This window comes from Bipolaris sorokiniana (assembly GCF_000338995.1).
Source record: "Bipolaris sorokiniana ND90Pr unplaced genomic scaffold COCSAscaffold_1, whole genome shotgun sequence".
Lineage (NCBI taxonomy): Eukaryota > Fungi > Ascomycota > Dothideomycetes > Pleosporales > Pleosporaceae > Bipolaris > Bipolaris sorokiniana.
The window spans coordinates 1,250,825-1,275,420 of NW_006911895.1; the positions used below are offsets into that span (position 1 = coordinate 1,250,825).

The following is a 24,596-nucleotide window of genomic DNA, read 5'->3' on the forward strand; positions in this document are numbered from 1 at the left end:
CGTCCGCAGAGCACGTTCGTAACTTGACTGGTGCGAGTCGCGACTGCCGACGAGAGGAACATTCTGCTCTACATGACTATGCGTTTCGCTAAGAGTATTAAGCGAATCCAAGGGTCTCCAGGCATACCATGCCGGTGACAAGCTGAAATGTCGAGGTCGTACATCGTCGTTGATGAACATCTTAGTCTGAGGGATAGCCACGATCTGGGCTTGGGAGACTGAGAGCTTCCGATGTGCAGGTGAGACGGGGAGGGCGTGTTCCTGGGTCACGTTCGTTGGGAGCTAAGGCAGGGGTGAGGAGAGCTTGAGCTATGCAGAGAAGGGGAGCTTGAACTACGTAGAGGAAGGCAGCTACATAAAATATTTGCCCTCTCCTTCCTCTCGAGAGGGTCTTGTTGGGCATTCTACGTTGAACCTATTTTTATACTCCGTGTCTATCTCGCACCTGATTTTAGGATCTATCGAAGACGATGACGGACTTTAAGGGATCGTGCCACTGTAAGCAGACGGAGCGGACGGCGACGCTGCAGCCAGACCAGTAGAGCCATGTACTTTGGTGAGCTTGAATTGGAGGTAATCAAGGAGAATTCGAGTACGGATGAGGAGAAATAGTCACTGTAACACTTGTAAGGAGCTCTCCGGCGGAACATACACGCTCAACCAGGTCATTCTCGCCAAGGCGCTTAAGATCACAAAAGGCGATGACTTGGGAAAGTACACATACCAGGGTGCCTCTGGCCAAAGTGTCCACTGCGCACGTTGCTCTCTATCCCAGTCTAGCGGGGTGTGTATGCTGACAATCACCTTTGGAATAGTTTTACTGCAAAAACTGCACCACATACGTATACCACCAGCAAGAGGTCCTGGTCCGGACAACATCGTTCTGAGGACTGGACTGCTGGAGCAAGGAATAAAGGACTTCAAACCTCTTGTGGAGATCTTTGGCAAGGACCTCTTGCCGTGGGAGAAGGAGGTTGCAAACACGATATATTGAATATTGAGATAGGTATCATGATACTGCAGTCTCCTCTTCCCCTCTGGTATCTAATTTCCATTTGACCCACCTCCTAGTCCTCAAGCGGCGGGAATTTTCTCAAAAAGTGACTTGGGCATTCGTAACCGCCTGGGTTGTGGTCCAAGTATAGTTGGTGATACTCCTCAGCGTCCCACCACTTGCCCGCAGGCAGAATCTCTGTTGCTACGGCGCCCTTCCACCACTGCTTGTTTACTTTGTCTGTGACATCGCGCGCAATTTTCTCTTGCTCGGCGTCGTGGTAAAAGATAGCTGAGCGGTATTGGGTGCCAACGTCTGGACCCTGACGGTTTGGCGTTGTGGGATCGTGCATTTTGTAGAAGAATTCTAGTAACGAGCGATAGGTTACTTTGGTCGGGTCGTATATTACTTGTAGTGCTTCGGCGTCTATGTTTGCGCATGTATTAGTATACACTTTTTTCTGACTTTTTTTAACCCCAGTCTCGGTTGCACAATCATAGCAAAAACTACGGCAGGCCGAACCACGCAGAAAGTAGATATACATACGGCCGGTCCTTCCACTGCACACAGCTCTATATCCCGGGTTCTCGGTGTCGCCACCAATGTAACCAACGCGCGCATCGTATAGACCCTTGTCCTTGTACTCTTTGCGGTACATGTGCTCAACACCCCAGAAACAGCCCGCTGCGAGGGTGGCGGTGTGTGCGCCCGAGGGCACGGTCATGGGCTGCGCGGGCGCGTTGGACATTGTGCTGAAGGGCCGCAGGAGCTTGGTCAGAAAGGACATGGAAAAGAGGGCGGGGAGGAGGGTTACAAGGAAGATAGTAAGGGACTTCAGGATGGCGGAGCTTTTTGTGAGAGAGTGTGAAGAAAAGGAAATGAACGGATTGCGATATGTCCGCCGCTTACAAAACGGACAGAGGCGGCGGCGATGATGCCATGATTAGAATGGACAAATCGAGGGAGGGGTTGCTTCAGCCACAGTGGCGGTGCATGGTGGCGTCGCGGGGTCGAGTACCGGAGTTGTCAGTTCCTCCAGCTTGGCTAGCTTTGGCTTGTACCTTGTCTTCTGTTCAACGAGGATTGCTTTGGCCATCACATCCTCCGCTTTTATCGGTTCCGCCCTGCACCTCTTGACACGTCGCTATATATTGTGGCTCCTGCGCACATTGGATGCACTTCTCCGCTTTGCCAGGTTTGTACCTTTATCCGGACCTTAGTCGGTGGAAATCGTCCTATGCCGACTGGTAAAACACAGAACACCTGCTTGTCGCGCCATGGCCAGTCTCTGTTGGGCCCTCATCGCGTACCGCTGACCGAATCTGCAGTTGAGCAGACAGGATTTGTTTTTGCGTTGCCTTCCGCCGCTGATGCTGCTGAAAAAAAAAACCCCTCGGCTTGCTGGAAGAACCGGACGCTCATCCTTCAAGCCACAATACCCTTGCTGGCTTCCCGCTCATCTGGGGATGGCCAATAGGAATGGTTTGCGACAAACGAGCGCTGGGCGTGTATCAGCCTCCCCCAGACGTCTTTCGAGCCTTTAGTGCTTTCTCTCACCCATTGTTATATGTGCACTGAGCAACCAACTACTGCTCATATCAAACAAATGGAGCGGAACTCCCCGACCTGAACCCCTCTCTTTTTTGACATCCTAATGATAAACTTTCCTTATACATCTGGCTCGACCTGCCATCCTGGTCATGACACCCCGACGGGCCTTGTGTAATCAACGCTCAATTTATTTGGCCAGGACCTTTTCGTTGGCTGCATATCCAGCTCTTGAACCGGCAGTAGTCGTTCCTCAGCTCGTACGATGACCCAGCTGTCGTGGCGTACCACCAGGTTGCCGCATGCATTCCGCAGCAGCATCCTGCATGCATCGTAACCAGCCATTCCCCAAGTATTTTTGGACCTGTTTCCAGACTCCAGAATCTGCCCCTGCAGGATATTGTGTTCGCTAAAATTGATTAGAGGCAGGGTCTCGAGCAGCGATGGAGCGACAAGCTTTAATCTAAAGTTAATCTAGCCGCCAAGAGGCCAGTCCTGTCGTTCCATTCACGATCTCAACATGCTGTCATCCTCTGTACATGACAACCACCGAACGGCTCCACCAGACGGACACGATGGACCCGCAAGTTCCGTACATTTTACCGCCAGCGTATTGCCGACGGATGGACTGATCAAAGTCGCCACCCGTGTGCATATTTAACCCCCTGCTGTACTCCCAAGCCTCTTACCCAGCTTCCAGGCCCGTGTTTCTATTCTAGGCTTGATACCCCGGGAAAATTTACTCACTTCAATTCCATATCAATCTATCCCCACTGTACTCGCCACGAAAACTCTGGATGCGAAATGGAAGCGAGCATGTGACCCACCGTTCGAGCAAAAGTTTGGTACGCTAACTATCACCTGATGTGTGAAAGCTATGGGTTCCATGACCACTATACCCCCGTTGCTCGTATCCATCATCTAATGGTCCTATCTATCCACGCGACAGAGTCGTACAGGCACAAGAGTTCGGTACTGTCAGCAGCCAGCTTCTGTACTACTCGTCACTGCAAAAGAAGCACTTGGAGCAAGGTTCAGGTACTCTGACACCCGTAAGGTTGGAATCTTGGCATGTGATTGCCATTCAAACAGGAATAGTGCCCTGAAGCAGGGTATAGGGTGAGAGGACGCTATCGTGCCATATTGACCTGGACAAGTATGGTGCTTTGGAGAAGGTGTCCGATGGGAGGACGCTATCGCGTACCCCAGATATTAGTTTCAGCCATACAGATGAGTTACAGTTACAACAGCGGAAACAACTTACAGCTTGGCAATGGATACAATACCTCAGCTGAGCAGCATATCGAGTCCTAGTCCTATGAGAGCAAGTGGGCGTTTTATTCAGCCGTTTTTCGATATTGCAGGCGGCACTTGGCAGCGGTTATCGTGCTCTGTAGGTTGCTGCTGAATCTTACAAGATTGTTGCTACGGTGCTGACTGCCGCACTCACGGGAAATGAGAAGATGCCGGCTGAAAAGTATATAATCTGGCCCATTTGCCCATATGATCGTCACTCAGCTTCCACTCCGAGCACATTCTCCCATATCAATACCTCCACTTTTTGTAACACAGAAAGATTATCAATCAATCGCCCAACATGAAGTGGTTCTTGGCTCTCCTTCCTCTCGCGGCAGCAGCACCTGCTCTGCCAACCGTCCAGCTTGGTGATGCTCCGCCAGCGGGTTCGGTAGGCGTCTTGCTATACACAAGAAATCAGATGACACATTGCTTACACAGGACAGGTTACGATCCGCGGTGTCAGCTATGGAGGAACCGGTTGCCCACAGGGAACCATGAGCTCCCAGATCAGCAGTGACAGGACTGTCGTTACGCTCATCTTCGACTCCTACATTGCTTCAATTGGTCCTGGCATCGCCGTTACTGAGCAGCGTAAGAACTGCCAGCTGAACGTGGACATCAAATACCCCGGAGGCTTCCAGTACTCCATCCTGTCTGCTGACTACCGCGGTTACTCTGCCATCCAAAAGGGTGTCACCGGCACACTCAAGTCAACTTACTACTTCTCTGGCCAGACTGCTCAGGTAAGTCTATAATGTGATATGAGGCGCTAAGAACTAGCCCTAACGCCGTCTCCAGACCAGCACCCAATACGTATTCGAGGGACCCGCCAACGGCGACTACCTTAAGCATGACACAGCCGATAGCACGTCGGTTGTGTGGTCGCCTTGCGGCACTACTGGCATGCTCAACATCAATTCGCAAGTCCGCCTGACTAGCACCAACCCCTCCGCCACTGGTCTGCTCACCACCGACTCTACTGATCTCAAGTTCACCCAAGTTGTGTACGTGCAGTGGCAGAAGTGCACTGCGTAGATGGCTGATTGCGGTTGATGCAGGCCTAAGAACCTAACTAGCTGGATAAGCGTGAATGGGCCATGGGAGCTGAGCGTTGAAGATCTTGAGTGGAGGAAGTGTCGTGGTGATGATTGGATGATTTGATGGCTTGCTTGTTTATATTTTGATGCCTGTAGTTACTTGTATGAGATGCGCATCTCTCGCTATTTTTCTGTGCTGCTACGGTGACCAACAATCTGATGATATGTACTAGAGGTGGAATAGAAGGTGGTGGCAATGTGCCAGTGTAGTAGGGTCATGAGACAAAACTAGTCTTTGCCATACGTCGGAAAAGGTGGAGACGAGAGGCCGGTCTTGGCATTCGGGGTCGTGGTTGCCCTATCTGAGACCCCTGTCTGTTTACTGTGGCCGTGCGTCGGACAACAGAAGTTGGGAAGCAGTCCAACACCGTCATTGAGTCCACCAGTCAGCCACACCACCACTCTTTACATACAGCGTGCTGCTCAATATCAGACGCTGTGTAGCACAACTGACTTTCTAGTTCACATCCCCACGGCGCAACCATGGCCGCTGCGGGCGCGTCCTCCATCTCCGTCACCGTACGAGTCCGCCCTTTTACCATTCGAGAGGCAGCCCAGGTGACGCGCAATGACGACCAAACTCTGTTCCTCGGCGATGGCTCGCTGGCCGGAGTGCCTGCACCAAAAATTCACAAGGGCATCCGACCGGTGATCAAGGTCATGGATGAAAAGTGCTTGTAGGGCAACTCAGGAGTACCACACCAGTATTGGGCTAACATGGTTTCAGGATATTTGACCCCCCAGAAGACAGCACTATACATAGATTCGGCCGTTCAACAACCGGACCTCAAGGCAAGCGAGCAAAAGACCAAACATTTGCATTCGACAGAGTATTCGACGACACAACTTCCCAGAGCGATGTATACGAAGCCACAACTAAGCCTCTGTTGGATAGTGTGCTTGAGGGATACAATGCAACCGTCTTTGCATATGGTGCCACAGGATGTGGAAAAACACATACCATCACGTATGTCTATGCACACCGCCGCTTAACATGGGAGGGGCAGAACTGACCTGTGACCAGTGGAACATCACAGCAGCCTGGTATAATTTTCCTCACTATGCAAGAACTCTTTGAAAAGATTCAAGAAGTGCAGGATGAAAAGGTCACCGAGATTACACTCTCGTACTTAGAGATCTACAACGAGACGATTCGCGACTTACTGGTGGAAGGTGGCAGCAAGCAAGCCCTGATGCTGCGGGAAGACGCGAACCAAGCAGTTTCTGTAGCTGGCTTGTCAAGCCACAGGCCGCAAAATGTTGGTCAAGTTGAATTTGCGTGAATCGCCCCCCCAATCGCTGACAAGACGTAGGTTCAAGAAGTCATGGATATGATTGTCCGCGGCAACGAATACCGAACCATGTCGCCTACTGAAGCCAATGCTACCTCGTCCCGATCTCACGCCGTTCTCCAAATCAATGTCTCGTCCAAAGACCGCAACGCCTCCGTCAACGAGCCCCACACTATGGCTACACTCAGTATCATCGATTTGGCGGGAAGTGAGCGAGCTAGCGCTACCAAGAACCGTGGAGAGCGACTGACTGAGGGTGCCAACATCAACAAGTCTCTTCTCGCATTGGGAAGCTGTATCAACGCGCTGTGTGATCCACGGAAACGTAACCACATTCCGTATCGTAATTCGAAGCTCACCCGATTGCTCAAATTCTCGCTCGGGGGCAACTGTCGCACTGTTATGATTGTTTGTGTGAGCCCGTCAAGCGCCCATTACGACGAGACACAAAACACATTGCGCTATGCCAACCGTGCAAAGAACATCCAGACCAAGGTCACCAAGAACGTATACAACGTCAACCGCCATGTCAAAGACTACCTAGTCAAGATTGATGAGCAAAGACACTTGATTGAAGAATTGATGAAGAAGCAAAAGGATTTCGAGGGTAGTGCATTCATCAAATACCAAAAGCAGAGCGAGAAGAAGGACGGTATTCTACGGGATGCTATCATACGTCTACGTCAAGCCTATGCGGATTCTGAGCCCGAACGTCGAGAGCGTTTCAACATGTCCAAGACACTGAAGCAAGCTGAAAAGCGCATCTCGCTCATCTCTTCCTGGATTGCAGCATTCGACAACGTCAGTGATATCAGGGAAAACGAAGAGATGCCATCGCAAATCACTACGATGAGGGACACTGCGGTCGGGATTTCAGCCGAGCTTGAGCAAACGAGACAGCATTGCCACCGTCGTTTGGAGCGTACCAATTGGACAAGTAAGATGGACACTGCCCTCCAAGTAGGACTGAGGGGTCTGGCAGAAGTGGACAACAATGCAGATGGCCGTGACGCTGCCAATCTGACAAGAGAATACGAACTCCTGAAGTCGAATGCAGACCGCGAACTTTTCAATGCTCTGCTTGACCAAGAACGAGGCGGTGATGCTGCCATTGTCCAAGTGCTTGTCCAAGCGCATATTGAAACTGTTGCAATTCTGAATCAGATCACTCAAATGGACGAAGCCGACGCAGTCGCCGCCGCACGCAAATTACTAACCAAGATCATGAACGCGTGTACAACCGCCACTTCACAAGCTATTCGTCCAGATGGCGGCTTGTCAGTCGGTGGATTCTCTGAATCAAACTACAAGGGCACGCCGAAGCGAAAGAAGCCTATCAATATCATAGAACCCTCTCCAATGCGCCCATTGGCCTTACCGACACTGGCTGATGCATCCCATCTCACTGCGTCGCCCGCAAAAGCGTCACCACGCCGAAAAAAGCTCATGAGTGGAGTGAAGAAAGGCATCCAGTTTTCTCCTATGAAGAAGAAGTCGCCCTCGAAGATTAAGCGAGGAGTGCGATGGAGAGACGATACTGAGAACGGCACGCTTGCGGAGTTCCAAAAGACACCTGAACATGTTGAAGGTACCCCAACTACCACCTCAATCGACGTGCCGCAGCCAAACTTCACCGCTCCCGCCCCCGCCCCCACACCAAGACTAGATGGCAGCAGCTCTTCGCCCATTCCTACGCCGCCAAGGGCGTCTGTGGACCTCAAAGGTACATCGCGATTCGCGGTTGGCGCCCTTTCCAAACGACCCGATGGTTCGCCTACCTCCCGCATCCCCGCCCTATACACCTCGGATTCTGATAGTGCGTCTCCTTTACGCGAGATTGCTAGCAATCCGCGTGGTTCTGGGCTGAGTCACGTACAAAGCGTATCCTCTAATGCTGCGGCTGAGGCAGACAGTGGTAACTCCAGCTCAGAAGGAGAAAAGTGGACAGCATCAGATGCGCGCAAGATTAGCCACGCAATAAGGCGGCGCTCTTCTACCAATGCAGGCTCCGTACCAATCAGCCGCGCTCATCGGCGCCGCAGCCCAACAGCAGCGACCATTGGAAGTCCGCCTGGCGAGAACTCACTTCTGTCTGCGGGTGCAGCACGCCGCATGGTCAAGTCTTACCACGACGCTGACTGGAAACACAGCGTACTCAGTCCGCGAGTCACGCCCATTATGAAAGGTGCTGCAAGACGTACTACCGTGGCTAATGGTGACGACCGACCACGGGAGGCGCCGGCAAACCTAAGTTCGCGAGCACCTGTTCGCATTACCAGTGGCTCTTCTGCGAGAGGTACTAGCCTGATGCCTAACTCTAAGGGCGTTTGGCGTTGAGTGCTTTCTTCCTGGAGAGAAAAACACGCAAGTATCTAGAGAATGCATTATTAGGGGGTTGATGCTTCTTCTATGAGACTTTACAGTCTCATATTTGTTTCTTTCCAATTGCATGTCTCTCAACTTTACGTTGCCCTTTTCCCTATCAAACTCTCGCGTCTCAAGCATGAAAATTCACATTTAGAAGTATCAATGACACGGTTGGTCGGCTGGGCTGGCGTTTGTATACCATCTTTCTGCCTATGGCAGCGATGCGGATTCGTTGGCTGTTTTGTTAAACTGTATTTTGGGCTGTATTGCAATGCATTGGGCATATCTTGATCGTTTTGGTTTTTCTCTGGTGTAACTGTCTTGGTCGAATCGTAGGCTGCCCTTGCATCAGTCCCGTCAATAGCATTTTCCTTTTAATGTCTATGACAGTCTGTTCTTTATGACTGTTTCTGTAACGCCATGATGACAGTAGAATTATTTTGACCGTGTTTCCACATAGCGCCACGTCTCGTTATCATTGGCAATAAAAACGAACTTGCTCCACGTAGTACATGTACTCTTCGGCTAATCTCGGTGCAATCGGTAAGTAGCAGCTCTAAGCATCATGACCTCGGGATCATCCTAGTATAACTCCACTTTCACTTAACGACGCACATACGTCATTATCAAGCTTTTGGGCCCACTGGACGCACACTAACTAATGCAGCAATGGACGAAAAGCGGATGGAAGACCTGAGAATGCTCAAGATGCTTATTAATACTATATTCCTACACTTAAAGATAGTGTGAAGTGACGTTTACCCCAATACCCTACTACTATTACTAACTGTGTCGTACTAATATTATTGACACAAGACTCAAGTACATCTTTCCTGAAACAGTTAAGAATTTGGATCTTTTCTTGCCTGGAATTTGTCGTGTTGTTTGGAGGAAGGAAGAGGAACCAACCTAGATCAGAAAAAAATGAAGGAAGCTCAGGTTTCTAAAGGCACGGTGGTTGTGATCAAGGATGTCGAGATTCCACAGCCGGGTCCCAAGCAAGTCGTTATCAAAGTCGTAGTGAGCGGAACTAATCCTAAGGACTGGTAAGTTCTCTTTTGTTTTCTTTTTTTCTTCCTTACTACTAACACCTTCCCCTTTCATCTCTTTCATCTTCATGATATCGTTTCAATCTAACACAAGGACCAACAAACAGGAAACTCCCTGAAGTTGGCATACAAAATGATGCCAACACAGGTGATGATATCGCCGGCTATGTGCACAGTGTGGGATCCGAAGTCTATGAGTTCAAGCCAGGAGACCGCGTTGCTTCCTTCCACGAAATGATGACTCCCGGCGGTAGCTTCGCAGAGTACGCTGTAGGCTGGCAACACACGACCTTCCACATCCCCAAATCCGTGTCCTTTGAAGAAGCAGCTACCATTCCCCTCGCCGCCATGACATCAGCAATCGGCCTACAATTGCGACTCGGTCTCCCCGACCCATGGACCCCCGTGTCAGACGGCAAAAAACTGCCCCTCGTCGTGTACGGCGGCGCCAGCGCCGTCGGCGCCTTCGCCATTAAAATCGCCCGCAAAGCAAATATCCACCCCATCATCGCCGTTGCAGGCCGCGGTATATCGTACGTTGAAACACTACTCGACCGCTCTAAGGGCGACACAATCGTCGATTACCGCGGCGGCGACGACGCCGTTGTAAAAGGGATCCGAGATGCGCTCCAAGGAGAGAAGCTTACACATGCTTTGGACGCCGTGTCCGAACACAGCTCGTATCTTAACATCGCAAAGGTACTTGAACCCCATGGAACGATTGCGCTCGTCTTGCCTGGCAAGGAGTACAAGGATTTACCGGAGACTGTGACGGTTACTATGACGATGGTGGCCTCGGCGCATGCTGAGGATGCGGATTTTGCGCATGTCATGTTTAGGTGGATGGCGAGGGGTTTGCAAGAAGGGTGGTTTAAGGGACATCCGTTTGAGGTTGTGCCGGGGGGGTTGCAGGGTGTAGAGACAGGATTGAGGAATTTGAAAGAGGGGAAGGCGAGTGCGGTTAAGTATGTTTATAAGATTGGAGAGGAGTGAGGGAAGTTGTGAGGGTGGGAGGTAAGAAGAGAGGGGGTTTGTGTGTATTTGAGGGTTGAGGGGTGATGAGAAGAATTTTGGGTATGGTATGTGTCTTGTGTGAATCCATGGAAAGCTGCGTATCATTCTTTCTTTTTGGATTCAGCGACATGGTTTACCTGATTTAGAATGGTGACGTGAAATATCTATACGTATCATTGCAACTACCAATTTCTATACGTTTGCTTTGATGAAAATATTTAGCAATCCTTGGCTACAGCAACGTACAGTTGAAATTCTAGCATCAGATCTTAAGGTATGTTATTCTAATGTGCTCAACGCAAAAGACGAGAAATATACGCTACCATTTCACACCCACGTTTACTACACCGAATTCTAGTTAGAAACACGAATACTATACTTCCCACCCACCAATTCAAACACCGCCTGCCCATGCCCAACCACATACTCCTCCCTCCCCAAAACAACCTCATTAACCACCACTATCTCCCCACCATCCCCCTCAACTGGCAATCTCACCACTCCCCTCGTCCCTGCAGGCGTCTCAACCACAACCCCATACCCTCCCTCGCCCCTCTCCCACTTAACTCTAAAGCCCCCCAACCCCGTCTTAAACCCCGCCTCCGCTCTCTTCAAATCCCCAAACCCCGGCTGAACCTCCCACCTCCTCCCCGCGGGCTCCACAACCCTAATCCCCGCCACCCACTCCGTCATCGCGCTCGTAGGCCCAGAACTCCACCCATGGCTATGACTTACATAACTCGCATCATTTTCATACCCTCTCTCAGCGCGATACCCAAACGTTCCATCAACCCTATACCCTTCGATGACGGTGCTACTATACGTGCCGTTCAAATGCTTAGCGTACCAGCCCCAGCTACGTCGGATGAGCTCGAGGCCGCGGTCTGCGCGGCGAGCTTTGAAGTGTGCTTGGATTTCGAAGCCGGAGATGAAGGGGGAGATGTTGCCTGGGAGTTCGGGGGGTTGGGCGCCGAGGGGGGTCCAGTTTTTTGTCAAAGCGGTGGAGATAGAGAGGGCGGTTGAGGAGTTTGGGGGGATGAGGGAGAAGAGGAGGGCGAGGCTGTTGGCGTCTTGCGGGTAGAGAGATGTGCTTGTGGCATTGTCGCGGAAGGCGCCGTAGGAGGGGTCGAAGGAGTGGGTTAGGAGGGCGGTTTGGAGGGAGGTGGCGCGGGTGCGCCATGTGGAGGCTAGGGAGGTGGTGTCGTTGAGCCAGGTTGCGAGGAGGGCGCTGGTTTGGAGGGTGTGGAAGAGGAGGACGTTTGCGGCTGTGTTGTTGGAGCCGGTATTCCAGCGGCCCCAGTCGCGGGTGCCGGTTTGATTGAGGAGGCCCGACGAGTCTACTTTGGCGTAGATGTAGTCGATGGCTTTGAGATACTTGGGCCAGTTCTTGAGTACGAAGTCTGCGTCGCCCGTGTATAGCATGTAGTTGTACGTCCCGATCAGCGTCCACATATGGTAAGTGTCGCTCTTCTGCTGCAATAAGGGCGGTCCAGATTCCGGCAACGATCCATCAGCATTCTGATAATCAAACATCACCTGCAACGCATTCTTCACACTCTCCATATCCCCCGTGCTCACAAACGCAGACGGCACCGCAATCCCCATATCCCCCGGCCAAACCGCCCGATCCCTCTTCGCCCCATCAACCAAGATACTCGACCCAGGCCCCAGCGTCCCATTATTCGCCCACCCCTTCTCCAGCATAGGAACCCACCGCCCAGTATTTGGTGGTACAGCATTCGTCTGCAGCGTATACGCACCGCCATACCAAATAGCATTAAGCCACAAGTCATCGCAGTAAAAATATCCCTGGTAAGCCTGTAAATTCGACCACGTGGGTTGGAAACTCAGTTCCAGCTGCGCATCCACCAATACAACATGCGTTCCCGTATCTGTAATCAAAAACGCAGTCATGTATTTAAACCCGCCCCTCAGCACCTCATCCGGCATCGTATACGCCCCGGTTCCTGCACCGGAAATGTTGAAATACAGTGCACCATCTCCTCCTGAGAATTTCCCGTTAGAAGAGTCAGATGAGTAACCGACCCAGTTCAGTGCTTCAGAGAACGCGATGCCAATGGTGCCCGTTCCATTGCTGGTATATGTAAGAGTTGCAATGCCGCCGACTTCGCAGCCAAAGTCGAAAACGACGGTTGTGCCGTTGCCGCGGAGAGTAGCGGTGCGAGGGTAGCTGGCGTGATGGCGGTCGCGAAGTGTGAAGACGGAGCGAGGGCGCACAGTGCGGTTGCGGGGTGCGTAGATGAGTTGGTTCCAGGGTCCTTGGGTAGCAGTGTTAGGGAGGAGTAAGTTTGAAGTGAAAATAGGAATTTACAGGGGTGAGAGGAGGAAAGGTTACGGACCGGAGAATGCAGCTTCAGTTGGTCCTGTGCAGACTGTGTCTCGCCAACATCCTGCTGCTAGAATGTCTAATGGGAATAGTAAGAGTGCAATGAATGCCCATCCTAATGTTGACATATCCATTGTGCTCGAGGTGGATCTATAGGCTGTTAGCGATTTAGTTATACAATTCACGACTCCAATTGTATATACGTCCCAGGAGACTATATACCACTCGGCATGCAATATGCCGAGCGGGCGCAGCGGGCCGGGAACAAATGATATGCATGCAAGAAGATCAGCAATGCGGGGGAACGAGGTACAAAGACGCCACAGTAAGACGAAGGATCGTGCCTTGCATCTGATTGACTAACGTACCGCATTCTTTCGTATCAACAAAGTGTAAATTTTGTCCTGATAGACTCACAACAGAGAAGCCCGACTATCCTTCCAACACTATCATCTTACGCCTACAACTTCCCCTTGACCTCCTTCCCAAGAATCTCCTCCCTCCTCCTAACATCTACATCCCTCGGCCCCTCCTTCTTGAACTTCGCAGTGATGACCCACTCCCTTATCCCCCTCCTACCCTGTCCCTGCTCTTCCACTTCTTTGCCCGGCCGATCCAAAACAAGCACAGCCGTGCTCTTATCCACGCCACCAATACCATCCTGCTTGCTCTCACCATACTCACCCTCGCCCAAGACAATAGGCGAGATACAAGCTTCCGTGAACGGAACCTCAGGCTGGCCATTGTAGATGCGCGGCTTCTGCAGGAAATCAAGGAGCCTATCGCGCTCGGCCTGGAGTTCGGATAGCGAAGGGGTAGGTGAAGATGACGAAGTCACGGTCGAAGCTAGATACGGGGAGAGCATGAGAGTGAGGAAGAATTGCGGGGGGAACAAGATGATTCTGTTCTGTCGCGCGAGATCTATCCATTTGTTTGGCGGCAAGAAACGTGCGGCGGTGTGTTCGATGCCTCCGTCGTGCCTGGGCTTCGGGATGATGATTTCGGCCTCTTCTTCCAGGCCCGAAGAGGGTGGTGTGCCCCTGGGAGCAGCGTGCTTGGTTGGCGATACGGAGCCAAGAGGGAGTAGGTAGATATACATTTGTGTTGTGAAGCGCTTGGGCAGGCTCTCGGGCGTTACCGCTGGCGTGACCCAGCGGGTAAAGGGAATCAGTGATTCAGTGTCGGGTACGGCTCCCCATTTTTCCAACAAGTCCCCAAACTTGATCTCTCCATTATGAACAGCCTTTCTCCCTTGCTCTCTTTCCTCGTCGCTGATTTCAGTGAATAGTCTACCAGTCTTCTTGCTCTTGGCTAGAACGATACCGCATTCTTCAAATGTCTCGCGGATGGCTGCCATGCGATATGCGGGTCCATCTCGATGCCTGTCGGGATGGTCTGGACCAGGCATCTCGCCATCATGGGTCTTTGAGACTGCGCCACCAGGAAAGACATGTGCAGAAGCAAAGGTAGAAGCTTTGGATACGCGATGGAGGAGCAAGATTTGATTTGTTGGGGATATTAAGAGTACGCTGGATATTTTTAGCATGTGTCGTGTAACAAGTTCCGTTCGTTGCTAATTAATGTAATTTGAAGCACGGCCTACCTTGCGCTTGGCCTAGGAACAACAGGCGACTTGGCCGGTTTCTTGGGCGACTGGTGGTCTGACTTTGTAGACATGTTGCGCTTCTGGAGTTCAAGTATCCCTCGCCGGTGAAGAGGTAGGCTCGTTGGCAACGCAAGCAAGAGTCGTGCGCGGTGCCGCAGTAGAAGAGCTGAGGATGAGCGAACAGCTAGACGTATTGGATTTTGAAAATTCGATAATAAGAATTGGGCTTTATTCTTGAGCGAGATTTGATTTATCTTGAGCATATCTAGCAAAGAGAGAGCGTGGTCAACATGTGTGAGGTGTAGGTGGTAGGACACGGGAAGATGCCGAGGTTAAACCTAGCGCGGTGAGGGACGCGGGTCAACATGTTGTGGGGAAATTTGCGGCAGCATCACCCTCTGCCAGCTAAAGATAGAGTTTGTACGTTGAAAATGAACATAGTTCGTGGTATCATTGCTTTTTGGCCTATCCATTGCTCCAGTAACATTTAACCATAAGTCATCTTTGCATGTCGCGTGTCTAATAATGAGAGAATCCTATAGCCCAACCACAACCCACTTAACGCCCTCCCAATGCATTGAATCACTTTTCTTCCTTGGTCGCCTAAGAATAGAGCTTCTTGTCGAAGCTGTGCAGTCCGTGGACGTTACCCTCAGCCTGCGCACTGGCAGTTCGCAATTCGAACCTGACGGTTCCGTTTGCGACACCCTCGTGGAGCTCTGTAAGGCTCTTGACACCAATGTCCTGCAGAGAGTGCTGAACACCAGCCATGAGGTAGGGAACGAACTTGGTGATGGAGCCACGGTCCTGGACAGATCCAGAGACACCCTGAGCGACTAAGACACGGTCACCCTCGGAGAAGTAGCGCGCAGTACCGGCGTTGCTGGCCTTGGAGTCTTGAGCACCGCCTCCGGCCTTCTTGTCCTCCATAGCAGCGATACTGCCCATGCCACGGTAGGCCTTGACGAGCTGACCGTCACGGCTGACAAAGTACTCTCCAGGAGACTCGGTGGTACCGGCGAGAAGACCACCCATCATAACAGTGGATGCGCCCATGGCAAGGCCCTTGACAATGTGTCCAACGTTCTGGATACCACCATCGGCAATGCAGGGCACGCCAAAGCGACGAGCGAAAGACGTGACGTTGAATACGGAGGTGGCTTGGGGCCTTCCAACAGCCATAACTTCCTGGGTAATACAGGCACTTCCACTGCCCATACCGATGCGCAGACCGTCAGCGCCAGCGGCGATGAGCGCAGCGGCCTGCTCGCGAGTGACAACGTTGCCTCCAATGACGTCAAGCTGGGGGTACTTCTCCTTGACGTACTTGATCATCTCGATCTGGTACATGCTGTTACCCTGGCTGCTGTCAAGGATGACAATATCAAGACCAGCGTCTACAAGCTTCTGTAGACGGATCTTGTCCTCTGGCCGGGTACCAATGGCAGCAGCAGCAATCAACTGCTTGGAGTGGGGAAGCTTAGAGGCAAGGGGGAAGTTGAGGTTCTTCATCAAGTCGGAGCGCGACAGCAGCGCGATGAGGTTGAAGTTCTCATCGACGATGGGAAGCTTGCCCTTCTTAGACTTGTTGAGGATATCGTTGGCCTCCTTGAGCTCGACGCCGTGGCGGGCAGTAACGAGGTCGGTGGACATGACCGCGGTGACGGGATCGTCGAGCTTGTCATGGAACTGAATGTCGCGGGGTGTGATAATACCAACAAGCTTGGAGCGCAGGGTGCCATTCTCTGCAGCCATTGTTAGCAATTGCGCATTGCAAGGTATGAAAAAAATGACAGATTTGAAGCATTTCAGGCATATTTTCTCCACAGCACGACGGAATCGTTGCGGATGAACGAAAGTTAAAAATTGAAAAGGTAATCATCACAATGCAAGGGGTCGGAAGAAGTGCATCTGACTTACCAGTGACGGGGAAGCCACCAAATCCCCACTTCTCCTTGAGGGCCTTTGCCTGTCCAACGGTAGTGGTGGGCGAAATAACGACAGGGTCCAAGATGAAGCCGTTCTCGAAGCGCTTGACCTTGCGCACCATCTCAGCCTGGTCATCCTGGGAGCAGTTGTGGTGGATGACACCAAGGCCTCCGAGGAGCGCAATGTGGATCGCCATGTTGTGCTCGGTGACCGTGTCCATGGGGGAAGAGACAAAGGGAGTCTTCAGGGAGATGCGCTTCGTGATTGGAGTATCGAGGGCAACCTCGGCCGCGGCGAAGCCTGTGGCCGTGTTAGGATGCTGCGATTACATGGCCAGAGTGCCAAAAAAAAGTTTCTGGCAGGCAGGGTAGGCCTGGGATGGCAAAATTACGAGGCAAACGCACCAATGTAGCCGGGAAGCATGAGAAAGTCATTGTATGTCAGACCGCCGTTCTTCTTAGAGTCGATGAGCGTCTTGACATCAATGCCATCGTGCTCAGGGTACTCGTTCTTGAGGATCTCAAGCGCCTTGGTGTGGTCCAAGGCGTCGACGGTGGTGTTGGTCATGGCGTCGCCGTTTGAGATGGGCATGATGTGGAAATAAAAGAAAACAGCTTGTCGAGGAACAGACAAGGGCAGCTGGGGTATCACTGAAAGAAAACAGACCGTGGTTCTTTGAGCAAAGACAGCGGCCGGGGAAAGGTGCAAGCTTTCCCAAGAGAAAAAAAAAAGTGTGAGAATGACGGCGGGGAAAGAATTTCAGTGGGCGCGAATGCCAAGGCCGAGTCCGGTTCAGGTGACCCCGCCTTTTAGCGTGTCTGCGGGCGCGTCGCAAGAGAAGGGCATTTCTGGCGTCGAGAGCAGCGCGACAGGCTGCGACAAGGATGGAGCGAGTTGTGCCAAAAGGGCGAGAAGATGGCGATGTGGGCGAATTTATCTCAAGCCGTCTCAAGTGACGCTAGACAACGTGCGCTGGGACGCATTGGCTCCCCGTGCAAGAGGCGCTGTCCAAATAGCGGTGTCCACCCTCTATGCAGACGGCGCAGACGAGATAGACGCTGGCCTCTTGCGCGAAATGAGGCATCGAGACACAACACCACCAGGGCGCCGGGGACTGACGAGCGCTAACACATTGCTTTGCCAGAACCCCCCCGTTGGGATGGGATGGGATGAGAATGAGGGTGACGTGACGGGCGGATCGAGAAGCGTTCTGGTCGGCTGGCCTCGGTTGGCTCGACAACACACACTGGCAGCCCGAGTAAACATGGGCCCGAAAGCTTGGACTCAACCACACGTCCATTTGCAGTCTCAACGCCGTAGTCTTCATCTTACGATACCCCATTTCCCGCCCTTCTTTACCCTCGTTGCCCGTGCAGACTCGACTTGCGCGCCTGGTCGCAGGGCTGAATCCGCTTCCTTTGGGCTGTGTGCGCTCTTTTCGTTTGTCCGGCAGTCGCCTCCACCATCAATCTCTTCTAATATCCGAGCCTCCATGACGGCCTCTTGAGCCTCACCTGCAAACAACATTGACCAGCCTGCCTCGGATCCCGTGCAACATATGCTGTCCCGCACCCCGTCGCACCATCGCCTTCTGCCCTCACCATGAGTTACCTGACGACCCCACGCACCAGACTGGGCCATCCGTCCACAGCGCCTTCCCCACTCCGCCAGACATCAACTGCCTCGACTGCCTCATCAAGCCGCTCAGATCAACACCCTCCAAGCCGCTCAAGTACACAGTCCAGCAATGCTTCGGCCGGCTATTCGTCCTTTGGCCACCGTCGCGGAATGAGCGAGGCCGCCGGACTCTTGACACGGCGGACAGACGACTACTATACACCTCCAGAAGCCGAGCCCAGTGATACGTATTCGAGTATGCGCAGGGCACTGCGCCCGCTACAGCAACCCCCCGCAAACCCGCCCTCGCCCGAGAAGTTGACAAGACATGCAACCTTTGCGAATCCGCCGTCCCCGGAGAAGCCATTGCGGCCCTCGACACCAATAAGTCCATCGTCTGCCGAGAAGATCCTACGACCGCCAATTTATTCGAATCCGCCATCGCCCGAGAAGCTTCTGCGGCCTGCGACAGCCAGTCCTACACGGAGTAACAGCCACATGCGTTCCCAGAGTGTCGAGAACATATACGCCCCATTTGACAGCACCGTCTCCCCGACCGAGAAGACTCGTCCGCTTTCGCTAGCCGTATCACGAAATGATTCTGTCCGCGCACCCACTCGTGACCATTCTTCTCGACCGCTGTCACTTCACCTAGAACGACCAGAACTCAAGACCTTCCAAAAGTCATCAACAGGCCATCTGCGTACCCTGTCTAAATTCGCAGAAACTGCCACCGATGACGACTTTGCTATCAAGTCGCCTGAGCAGCAGGTTGTGGGTCTCAATGGACGGAGAAGGCTTCAGCGGACAGACTCGGCACGACAAAAGTCGGCATCTACCTGGTCGAACCGCAACTGGATGGATCAGCAGCGCCAATTCTTGCAGGCATACGAGTATCTTTGTCATATAGGAGAAGCCAAAGAGTGGATGGAGGACATCATCGAGACTGACTTGCCCCCAGTAGTAGAGCTGGAAGAAGCGCTTCGGGATGGTGTTACGCTGGCAGAGATTGTTCAAGCTGTCAAGGGGCAACCGTTGCGCATTTTCCGGGACCCCAAACTCCAATACCGACACTCCAACAACTACGCACATTTCTTCAAGTTCTTGTCCGAGATTGAACTGCCGGATCTCTTTCGCTTTGAACTAATCGACCTCTACGAGAAGAAGAATGTCCCAAAAGTCATATATTGTATACACGCCCTTTCCTGGCTCTTGTTCCGCAAAGGCATAGTCGATTTCCGCATTGGCAACCTGGTCGGAAAACTGCAGTTTGAAGATCACGAACTCGAGGCAACGCAAAAAGGTCTAGACAAGTCTGGTGTTAGCATGCCCAACTTCTCAGGCATGCAAGCAAACTTCCAAGTCGAGCCAGAACCAGAACCAGAACCAGAACCAGTCGAGTCAGAAGACGAACGCATCGACCGCGAGCTAGCCGAGAACGAAGACATCATACTAGATCTGCAGGCGCAGATCCGGGGTGCCCTAGTCCGGATACGTTTGGGTATGTTGATGCAAGAGCTCTGGGATCAGGAGCACCTCATTGTCGATCTCCAAGCCCGTGTCAGAGCTGATTGGGCCCGCCAAATCGCAAACTACCGGTTGGACATGCGCCGTTTCGCCATGACTTTGCAAAGTGCTGCGAGAGGGTTTCTAGTTCGGTCGAGATTACAGGGCGAGGAGCAGTACTGGCAGGACAAGGCTCCACAAGTGCTCAGAATACAGAACCTATTCCGTGGACGCAAGGCCAGGGCTCAAGTTCAGTACACAAAGTCAAAAATTGAGCGTCACGAGCATGGCATACGCGAGTTCCAAGCAGCGATACGTGGAGCATTGGAACGTAAGCGTGTCGCTGAACGATACGAACGAACCCGAAACACTGAGCCGATTGTTGTCGACGTGCAGGCTATGATTCGCGGTGCCCTTGTCCGAGCAAAGGTCGATCAACAGTGGGCAGACTTGCAGCAGAGTGAACCTCAAGTTGCTCAGCTGCAAGCTGCTGCGCGAGCCATGCTTCTCCGCCAATCAATGCGCACAGATCAGGAAGGCCTTCGCCAACAGGAATCTACAATCACCCTCCTACAGTCTGCCATGCGAGGTCTCCTCGCCAGAAACAAGAATGCTGCAGTACAGGAGAACCTGGTAAGCACCAAAGTCGAGTGGTCTGGTCTTCAGTCTCGTGTTCGTGCCAATGTTGCGAGAAACTCTGTCAGGCAGATTCAGGAAGCCCTTCATGCAGAGGAGTCTCAAATCACCGATCTGCAATCTATGGCGCGAGCAGGAAAGATGCGTTCCGAAATTGCCAACATGCTTGCACAATTCCAAGACCAAGAAAGCAATGTTCTGTCTTTCCAGTCTCATATTCGTGGTTTCCTTGCGCGGCAAAGACACTTTTCTGACCTTGGAGAACTCCAGGCACAGGAACCCGCTGTTCTTGATTTGCAATCCGCCTGCCGTGGTTTCATGCAGCGTCAAAGAACATATGAGACGCTTTGTGAGCTCAACGCTCAAGAACCCGAGATTGTTGACCTTCAGGCTGTAGCCCGTGGCATGCTGCAGCGTATGCAAATTGGTCTGCAGCTTGGCCAAGCGGAAGAGCACGAAGAAGCCATCATTGATCTGCAGAACATAGCTCGTGGCATGTTGATCCGACGAAGATTCCAAGAGAAGCAGCAATTCTACAGGGAGAATATGGAAAAGGTCATCAAAGTACAGAGCTTTATCCGTGGTCGTCAGCAGGGTGAGGCATACAAGAGCTTGACTAGCGGAGTCAACCCACCAGTGTCGACTGTCAAGAACTTTGTGCATCTCCTCAACGACAATGACATTGACTTTGACGAAGAAATTGGTAAGACATGGTCCATACGTCCTGATGAAGAAATGCTAACAATATATCAGAATTCGAGCGTCTGCGAAAGACGGTTGTCCAGCATGTGCGACAAAACGAGCTCGCCGAGCAGTATGTTGATCAGCTCGACATCAAGATTGCTCTGCTTGTGAAGAACAAGATCACTCTGGATGAGGTCGTCAAGCATCAGAAACACTATGGAGGCAATGTCGGAACTCTTCTCAGCAGCAAAGACATCTCGTCCAAAGACCCCTTCGATCTCAAGGCTCTGAACAAAAACTCCCGCCGGAAGCTTGAGCAGTACCAAGAGCTGTTCTTCATTTTGCAGACCCAACCCCAGTACATGGCCAGGCTTTTCAGGCGCCTGCGTGAACAGAACCTTCCCGAGGGTGATACTAAGCGCGTCGAACAGCTTACCATGAGTCTCTTTGGACTGGCCCAGAAGCGTAGGGAAGAATACTGGCTACTGAAACTCTTGACCCGATCGCTGAAAGAGGAGATTGAGAGCTGTGGTACATTGCACGACTTCGTTCGCAGTAACTTTTTCTGGGCCAAACTCTTCGCCAACTATGTCCGATCGCCTCGCGACCGTAAATTCTTGAAGGATGTTTTGGGCTCCGTCATTCGTGAGAACATTATCGAGAATGAGCATCTGGACTTAGAGAGCGACCCCATGCAAATCTACCGCTCAGCGATCAACAACGAAGAGCTCCGTACTGGGCAGCGAAGCCATCGTGACCCGAACGTCTCGCGAGATGTAGCTTTGAAGGATCCAGAGACCCGTGGAACCTTTATTCACAACCTCCAAGATCTTCGAGATGTTGCCGACCAGTACTTTACAATGTTCGAGGAAGTCCTTCATCGCATGCCTTATGGTGTACGATACATTGCGCAACAAATGTTTGAGGAACTTCGCCTCAAGTTCCCCTACGAACCACAAGAGCAGCTCCTCCAGATAACCGGCCACTGGGTCTGGAAAAGCTATATCCAACCTGCTTTGCTACAACCTCAGCACTGGGGTGTGGTTGACCGTGGTTTGTCGCCTCTGATGAACCGGAACCTTGGTGCAGTTAATAAAGTGCTTGGTCAGATCGCAGTCGGCAAGCTGTTTGGTGGTGATGATCTCTATCTCCAACCACTCAACAGCTACATTACTGAAGCTATTGACCGCCTGCAGGACATTTGGTCGAACATGATCAATGTCCGCCCTGCCGAAGCCCAGTTCGAGATTGACGAGTTCAACGACCTCTTCGCAAGAACCAAACCTACACTATACATTAAGCTCGCCGACGTGTTTGCCATTCACAATCTCGTCATTGACGACCTTCCAAATCTCTGCCCTGCGCAAGACGACCCACTTCGCGAGGTTGTCCGTGAACTCGGTAGCGCGAAGAACAACGAGAATGAATTGTTGCATGTCAGCGCTAGTGAAATTACTCTCACTCTTAACCCCAAATATCATGAACAAGAAGGTAATAATCCCAGACCTGATGCGAAGATGCTTGCTAATCAATCTAGATCCCGAATCTGCAATCAAATCTCTCTTCATGGAAACGAAGCGATATGTCCTCTATATCATTCGCGTTCAAACTGGCGCCAACCTCACAGAGATCATGTGCAAGCCTGTCACACCTGAGGACGAGGACCGATGGGATGCTCTTGTTAGTGAAGAAATTATTGCTCAACGGAAAGACCGCTCGCGACGACAAAATAATGTGGTACGCTCTTCGGCTGCTTCTACTTACACGACAGATATGAGCGCAAACTCTGTGCTGGATCTCGACTACACCACACTCAAACAATACTGCCTGGAGAACATGGTGCAACTTCAACGCGCAGGCCGCATCTCCCACACCAACAACTACCAGGATCTCCTTAACGCCATTGCAGTCGACATTCGCACCAAGCACCGAAGACGTATTCAACGCGCCAAGGAACTGGAAGGTGTACGCACTACCCTGGCTGCACTCGACGAGAAGGCACACTTCCTGGAATCTCAATTAAAGTCGTACAACGACTACATTGAACAAGCCATGATTACGCTGCAATCCAAGAAGGGCAAGAAGAAGTTCTTATTGCCTTTCACCCGCCAATACAACCACCAGCGTGAACTCAAGAACAGCGGTCGCGAGTACCGCTTTGGGTCATTCAAGTACTCTGCGCGCAACCTTGCCGAAAAGGGTATTCTCATTTCCTGGTCAGGCTACCACGAACGCCAATGGGACCGTCTCGACATTACCATTTCCAGCAACCAAACGGGTATCTTTGAGATTCAGGGTTCGCAAGGGTCCATGATGATCCCTGGTGCGTTTGCAGAAGTGCCGCTTGATGGCCTGCTACAAGCTCAATTCGACAATCACCAGTTTATGAATCTCTTTGGTGGCGAGGCTGGCAAGGGAGGTGGTGAGGGCATTGCGCGGGTCAATGTCAATTTGTTCCTGCATTTGATTTTTAAGAAGTTTTACCGCGATGAGTAGGTGGATTTGGCATGGTACAAGAGGAAGGGAGGGTAATCATGTATATCTTTGATTGCGTACGCTAGCATTGCTGTTTTGTAGGCGTTTTTTTCTTCTTCGGGTTGTTGTTAGGGAAAGAGATGGCTGGATGGGAGCATGCACTGAATGTACATGACCTGGTGTTTTAGGCGAGGAAGTGCTGACCGGGACTCTTAGGAATACGGGTATACCTCTTTCTGGTTTTTTTCTTCTACTTTTTTAACACTTTTTTTTCGGGCGCCTCTTTTCAAAGGTCGCTCTTCTTTTTCTGTTTACTTTTACAAGTTGATACCTGCATATATATCCCTGATGAGTACGCATGGATGAGAAGACGAAGAGATGAAGGTGTATTCTTTCACTTTCTTTTTCGAAACACGGGCTTTGCTGACTTGAATGTTGAATGATGCTTTGGTATGCGGCTGGTATTGTGTATCCAATAGTTGAGATGATATTAAATACGAAGAGAATGAAATAAATAAAAATATTTCTCCGTCTTCAACTGTTTGTGTGGTTTTTTTTTCACATTTAATCTTTGTTAATTAAATTGCTTCATAACATACCATGTCTTGTAAATAAGTATAATCGTACACATGCAAATAAGGTCAATCAACTTGTTAAAGCCTCTAGATAGATCACTAACTATGTTCATTTTCATAGCGTTCTTCCGAATTCTTCAACTCAATTGGCATCCTGAGACCAAGACTGCTGAAAGCTCACACACAAGCAAGACCTGGAGTGAACCATGAAATCTTCGCAAGAACGATTTCCCAAACAAGACATCCAAAGCATCTAGAACGTTCCTTCACAACTCAATGAAAAAATCTCTGCACACTCGCCGTCGCGAGAAATGCAATCACCGTTATCTCGGCAGTTATCCGATGGCCAAGTCCATCGCGCATCGGCGTCCAGCGATGGTGAAGAAGTGCAAAATTTGACGCCATTCCGTCCTGCATGGTTACCAAAGCTCCCCTTGTCCGCGGCAGACTCGCGCCGCCATTGGCTATTCGCAGCTTTAGCAACAAGGGTTGTGATGAAGCTCTCCATCCTCTGTGGAACCTCTATCATTACCACAATCAATACGTATCATTCAAGGTACA

General features: G+C 51.4%; 9 protein-coding genes across 9 annotated transcripts; 5 read left to right on the forward strand and 4 right to left on the reverse strand.

Moving 5' to 3' along the window:
• Positions 1-546: 546 nt before the first annotated feature.
• On the forward strand, positions 547-994 carry COCSADRAFT_155591 (uncharacterized protein; the record flags this gene model as incomplete). The annotated part of the gene is made up of 3 exons (XM_007696546.1): positions 547-573; positions 632-758; positions 816-994. The coding sequence occupies 3 exons, from the start codon at positions 547-549 to the stop codon at positions 992-994; spliced, it is 333 nt and encodes a 110-aa protein (XP_007694736.1).
• On the reverse strand, positions 973-1,860 carry COCSADRAFT_32130 (uncharacterized protein). Its single transcript, XM_007696019.1, has 2 exons — positions 1,541-1,860; positions 973-1,420 (listed from the first exon to the last, which is right to left on the reverse strand). Exons 1-2 carry the CDS (start codon positions 1,779-1,781, stop codon positions 1,068-1,070), a joined length of 594 nt encoding a protein of 197 aa, XP_007694209.1. The 5' UTR covers positions 1,782-1,860; the 3' UTR covers positions 973-1,067.
• Positions 1,861-3,853: 1,993 nt separating this feature from the next.
• Positions 3,854-5,143, forward strand: COCSADRAFT_32132 (uncharacterized protein). Its single transcript, XM_007696020.1, has 3 exons — positions 3,854-4,229; positions 4,285-4,584; positions 4,640-5,143. Exons 1-3 carry the CDS (start codon positions 4,140-4,142, stop codon positions 4,874-4,876), a joined length of 627 nt encoding a protein of 208 aa, XP_007694210.1. The 5' UTR covers positions 3,854-4,139; the 3' UTR covers positions 4,877-5,143.
• Positions 5,144-5,421: 278 nt separating this feature from the next.
• Positions 5,422-8,567, forward strand: COCSADRAFT_155594 (uncharacterized protein; the record flags this gene model as incomplete). The annotated part of the gene is made up of 4 exons (XM_007696547.1): positions 5,422-5,615; positions 5,666-5,905; positions 5,963-6,197; positions 6,252-8,567. The coding sequence occupies 4 exons, from the start codon at positions 5,422-5,424 to the stop codon at positions 8,565-8,567; spliced, it is 2,985 nt and encodes a 994-aa protein (XP_007694737.1).
• A 774-nt stretch (positions 8,568-9,341) lies between these two features.
• Positions 9,342-10,911, forward strand: COCSADRAFT_105897 (uncharacterized protein). Its single transcript, XM_007696548.1, has 2 exons — positions 9,342-9,643; positions 9,754-10,911. Exons 1-2 carry the CDS (start codon positions 9,522-9,524, stop codon positions 10,637-10,639), a joined length of 1,008 nt encoding a protein of 335 aa, XP_007694738.1. The 5' UTR covers positions 9,342-9,521; the 3' UTR covers positions 10,640-10,911.
• A 27-nt stretch (positions 10,912-10,938) lies between these two features.
• COCSADRAFT_186318 (glycoside hydrolase family 78 protein) lies at positions 10,939-13,141 on the reverse strand (the record flags this gene model as incomplete). The annotated part of the gene is made up of 2 exons (XM_007696549.1): positions 10,939-12,939; positions 13,021-13,141. 2 exons carry the CDS (start codon positions 13,139-13,141, stop codon positions 11,015-11,017), a joined length of 2,046 nt encoding a protein of 681 aa, XP_007694739.1. The 3' UTR covers positions 10,939-11,014.
• Positions 13,142-13,325: 184 nt separating this feature from the next.
• COCSADRAFT_32137 (uncharacterized protein) lies at positions 13,326-14,903 on the reverse strand. The gene is made up of 2 exons (XM_007696021.1): positions 14,611-14,903; positions 13,326-14,536 (listed from the first exon to the last, which is right to left on the reverse strand). The coding sequence occupies exons 1-2, from the start codon at positions 14,682-14,684 to the stop codon at positions 13,468-13,470; spliced, it is 1,143 nt and encodes a 380-aa protein (XP_007694211.1). The 5' UTR covers positions 14,685-14,903; the 3' UTR covers positions 13,326-13,467.
• A 129-nt stretch (positions 14,904-15,032) lies between these two features.
• On the reverse strand, positions 15,033-17,284 carry COCSADRAFT_32138 (uncharacterized protein). Its single transcript, XM_007696022.1, has 3 exons — positions 16,947-17,284; positions 16,534-16,842; positions 15,033-16,358 (listed from the first exon to the last, which is right to left on the reverse strand). Exons 1-3 carry the CDS (start codon positions 17,131-17,133, stop codon positions 15,217-15,219), a joined length of 1,638 nt encoding a protein of 545 aa, XP_007694212.1. The 5' UTR covers positions 17,134-17,284; the 3' UTR covers positions 15,033-15,216.
• An 804-nt stretch (positions 17,285-18,088) lies between these two features.
• COCSADRAFT_195228 (uncharacterized protein) lies at positions 18,089-23,964 on the forward strand. The gene is made up of 3 exons (XM_007696550.1): positions 18,089-21,004; positions 21,055-22,476; positions 22,523-23,964. The coding sequence occupies exons 1-3, from the start codon at positions 18,145-18,147 to the stop codon at positions 23,479-23,481; spliced, it is 5,241 nt and encodes a 1,746-aa protein (XP_007694740.1). The 5' UTR covers positions 18,089-18,144; the 3' UTR covers positions 23,482-23,964.
• The last annotated feature ends 632 nt before the right edge of the window (positions 23,965-24,596 follow it).

Coding starts and splice junctions, on each gene's coding strand:
- COCSADRAFT_32130 (XM_007696019.1), bottom strand. CDS start 1,781: ATGTCCTTTCTGACCAAGCTCCTGCGGCCCTTCAGCACAATGTCCAAC. Junction 1,421..1,540: donor GTGCAGTGGAAGGACCGGCC/GTATGTATATCT, acceptor GCGCAAACATAG/ACGCCGAAGCACTACAAGTA.
- COCSADRAFT_32132 (XM_007696020.1), top strand. CDS start 4,140: ATGAAGTGGTTCTTGGCTCTCCTTCCTCTCGCGGCAGCAGCACCTGCT. Junction 4,230..4,284: donor ATGCTCCGCCAGCGGGTTCG/GTAGGCGTCTTG, acceptor TACACAGGACAG/GTTACGATCCGCGGTGTCAG. Junction 4,585..4,639: donor TCTCTGGCCAGACTGCTCAG/GTAAGTCTATAA, acceptor CGCCGTCTCCAG/ACCAGCACCCAATACGTATT.
- COCSADRAFT_105897 (XM_007696548.1), top strand. CDS start 9,522: ATGAAGGAAGCTCAGGTTTCTAAAGGCACGGTGGTTGTGATCAAGGAT. Junction 9,644..9,753: donor GGAACTAATCCTAAGGACTG/GTAAGTTCTCTT, acceptor ACCAACAAACAG/GAAACTCCCTGAAGTTGGCA.
- COCSADRAFT_32137 (XM_007696021.1), bottom strand. CDS start 14,684: ATGTCTACAAAGTCAGACCACCAGTCGCCCAAGAAACCGGCCAAGTCG. Junction 14,537..14,610: donor GTTCCTAGGCCAAGCGCAAG/GTAGGCCGTGCT, acceptor AAAAATATCCAG/CGTACTCTTAATATCCCCAA.
- COCSADRAFT_32138 (XM_007696022.1), bottom strand. CDS start 17,133: ATGCCCATCTCAAACGGCGACGCCATGACCAACACCACCGTCGACGCC. Junction 16,843..16,946: donor CATGCTTCCCGGCTACATTG/GTGCGTTTGCCT, acceptor ACACGGCCACAG/GCTTCGCCGCGGCCGAGGTT. Junction 16,359..16,533: donor TGGTGGCTTCCCCGTCACTG/GTAAGTCAGATG, acceptor CAATGGCTGCAG/AGAATGGCACCCTGCGCTCC.
- COCSADRAFT_195228 (XM_007696550.1), top strand. CDS start 18,145: ATGAGTTACCTGACGACCCCACGCACCAGACTGGGCCATCCGTCCACA. Junction 21,005..21,054: donor TGACTTTGACGAAGAAATTG/GTAAGACATGGT, acceptor ACAATATATCAG/AATTCGAGCGTCTGCGAAAG. Junction 22,477..22,522: donor CAAATATCATGAACAAGAAG/GTAATAATCCCA, acceptor TAATCAATCTAG/ATCCCGAATCTGCAATCAAA.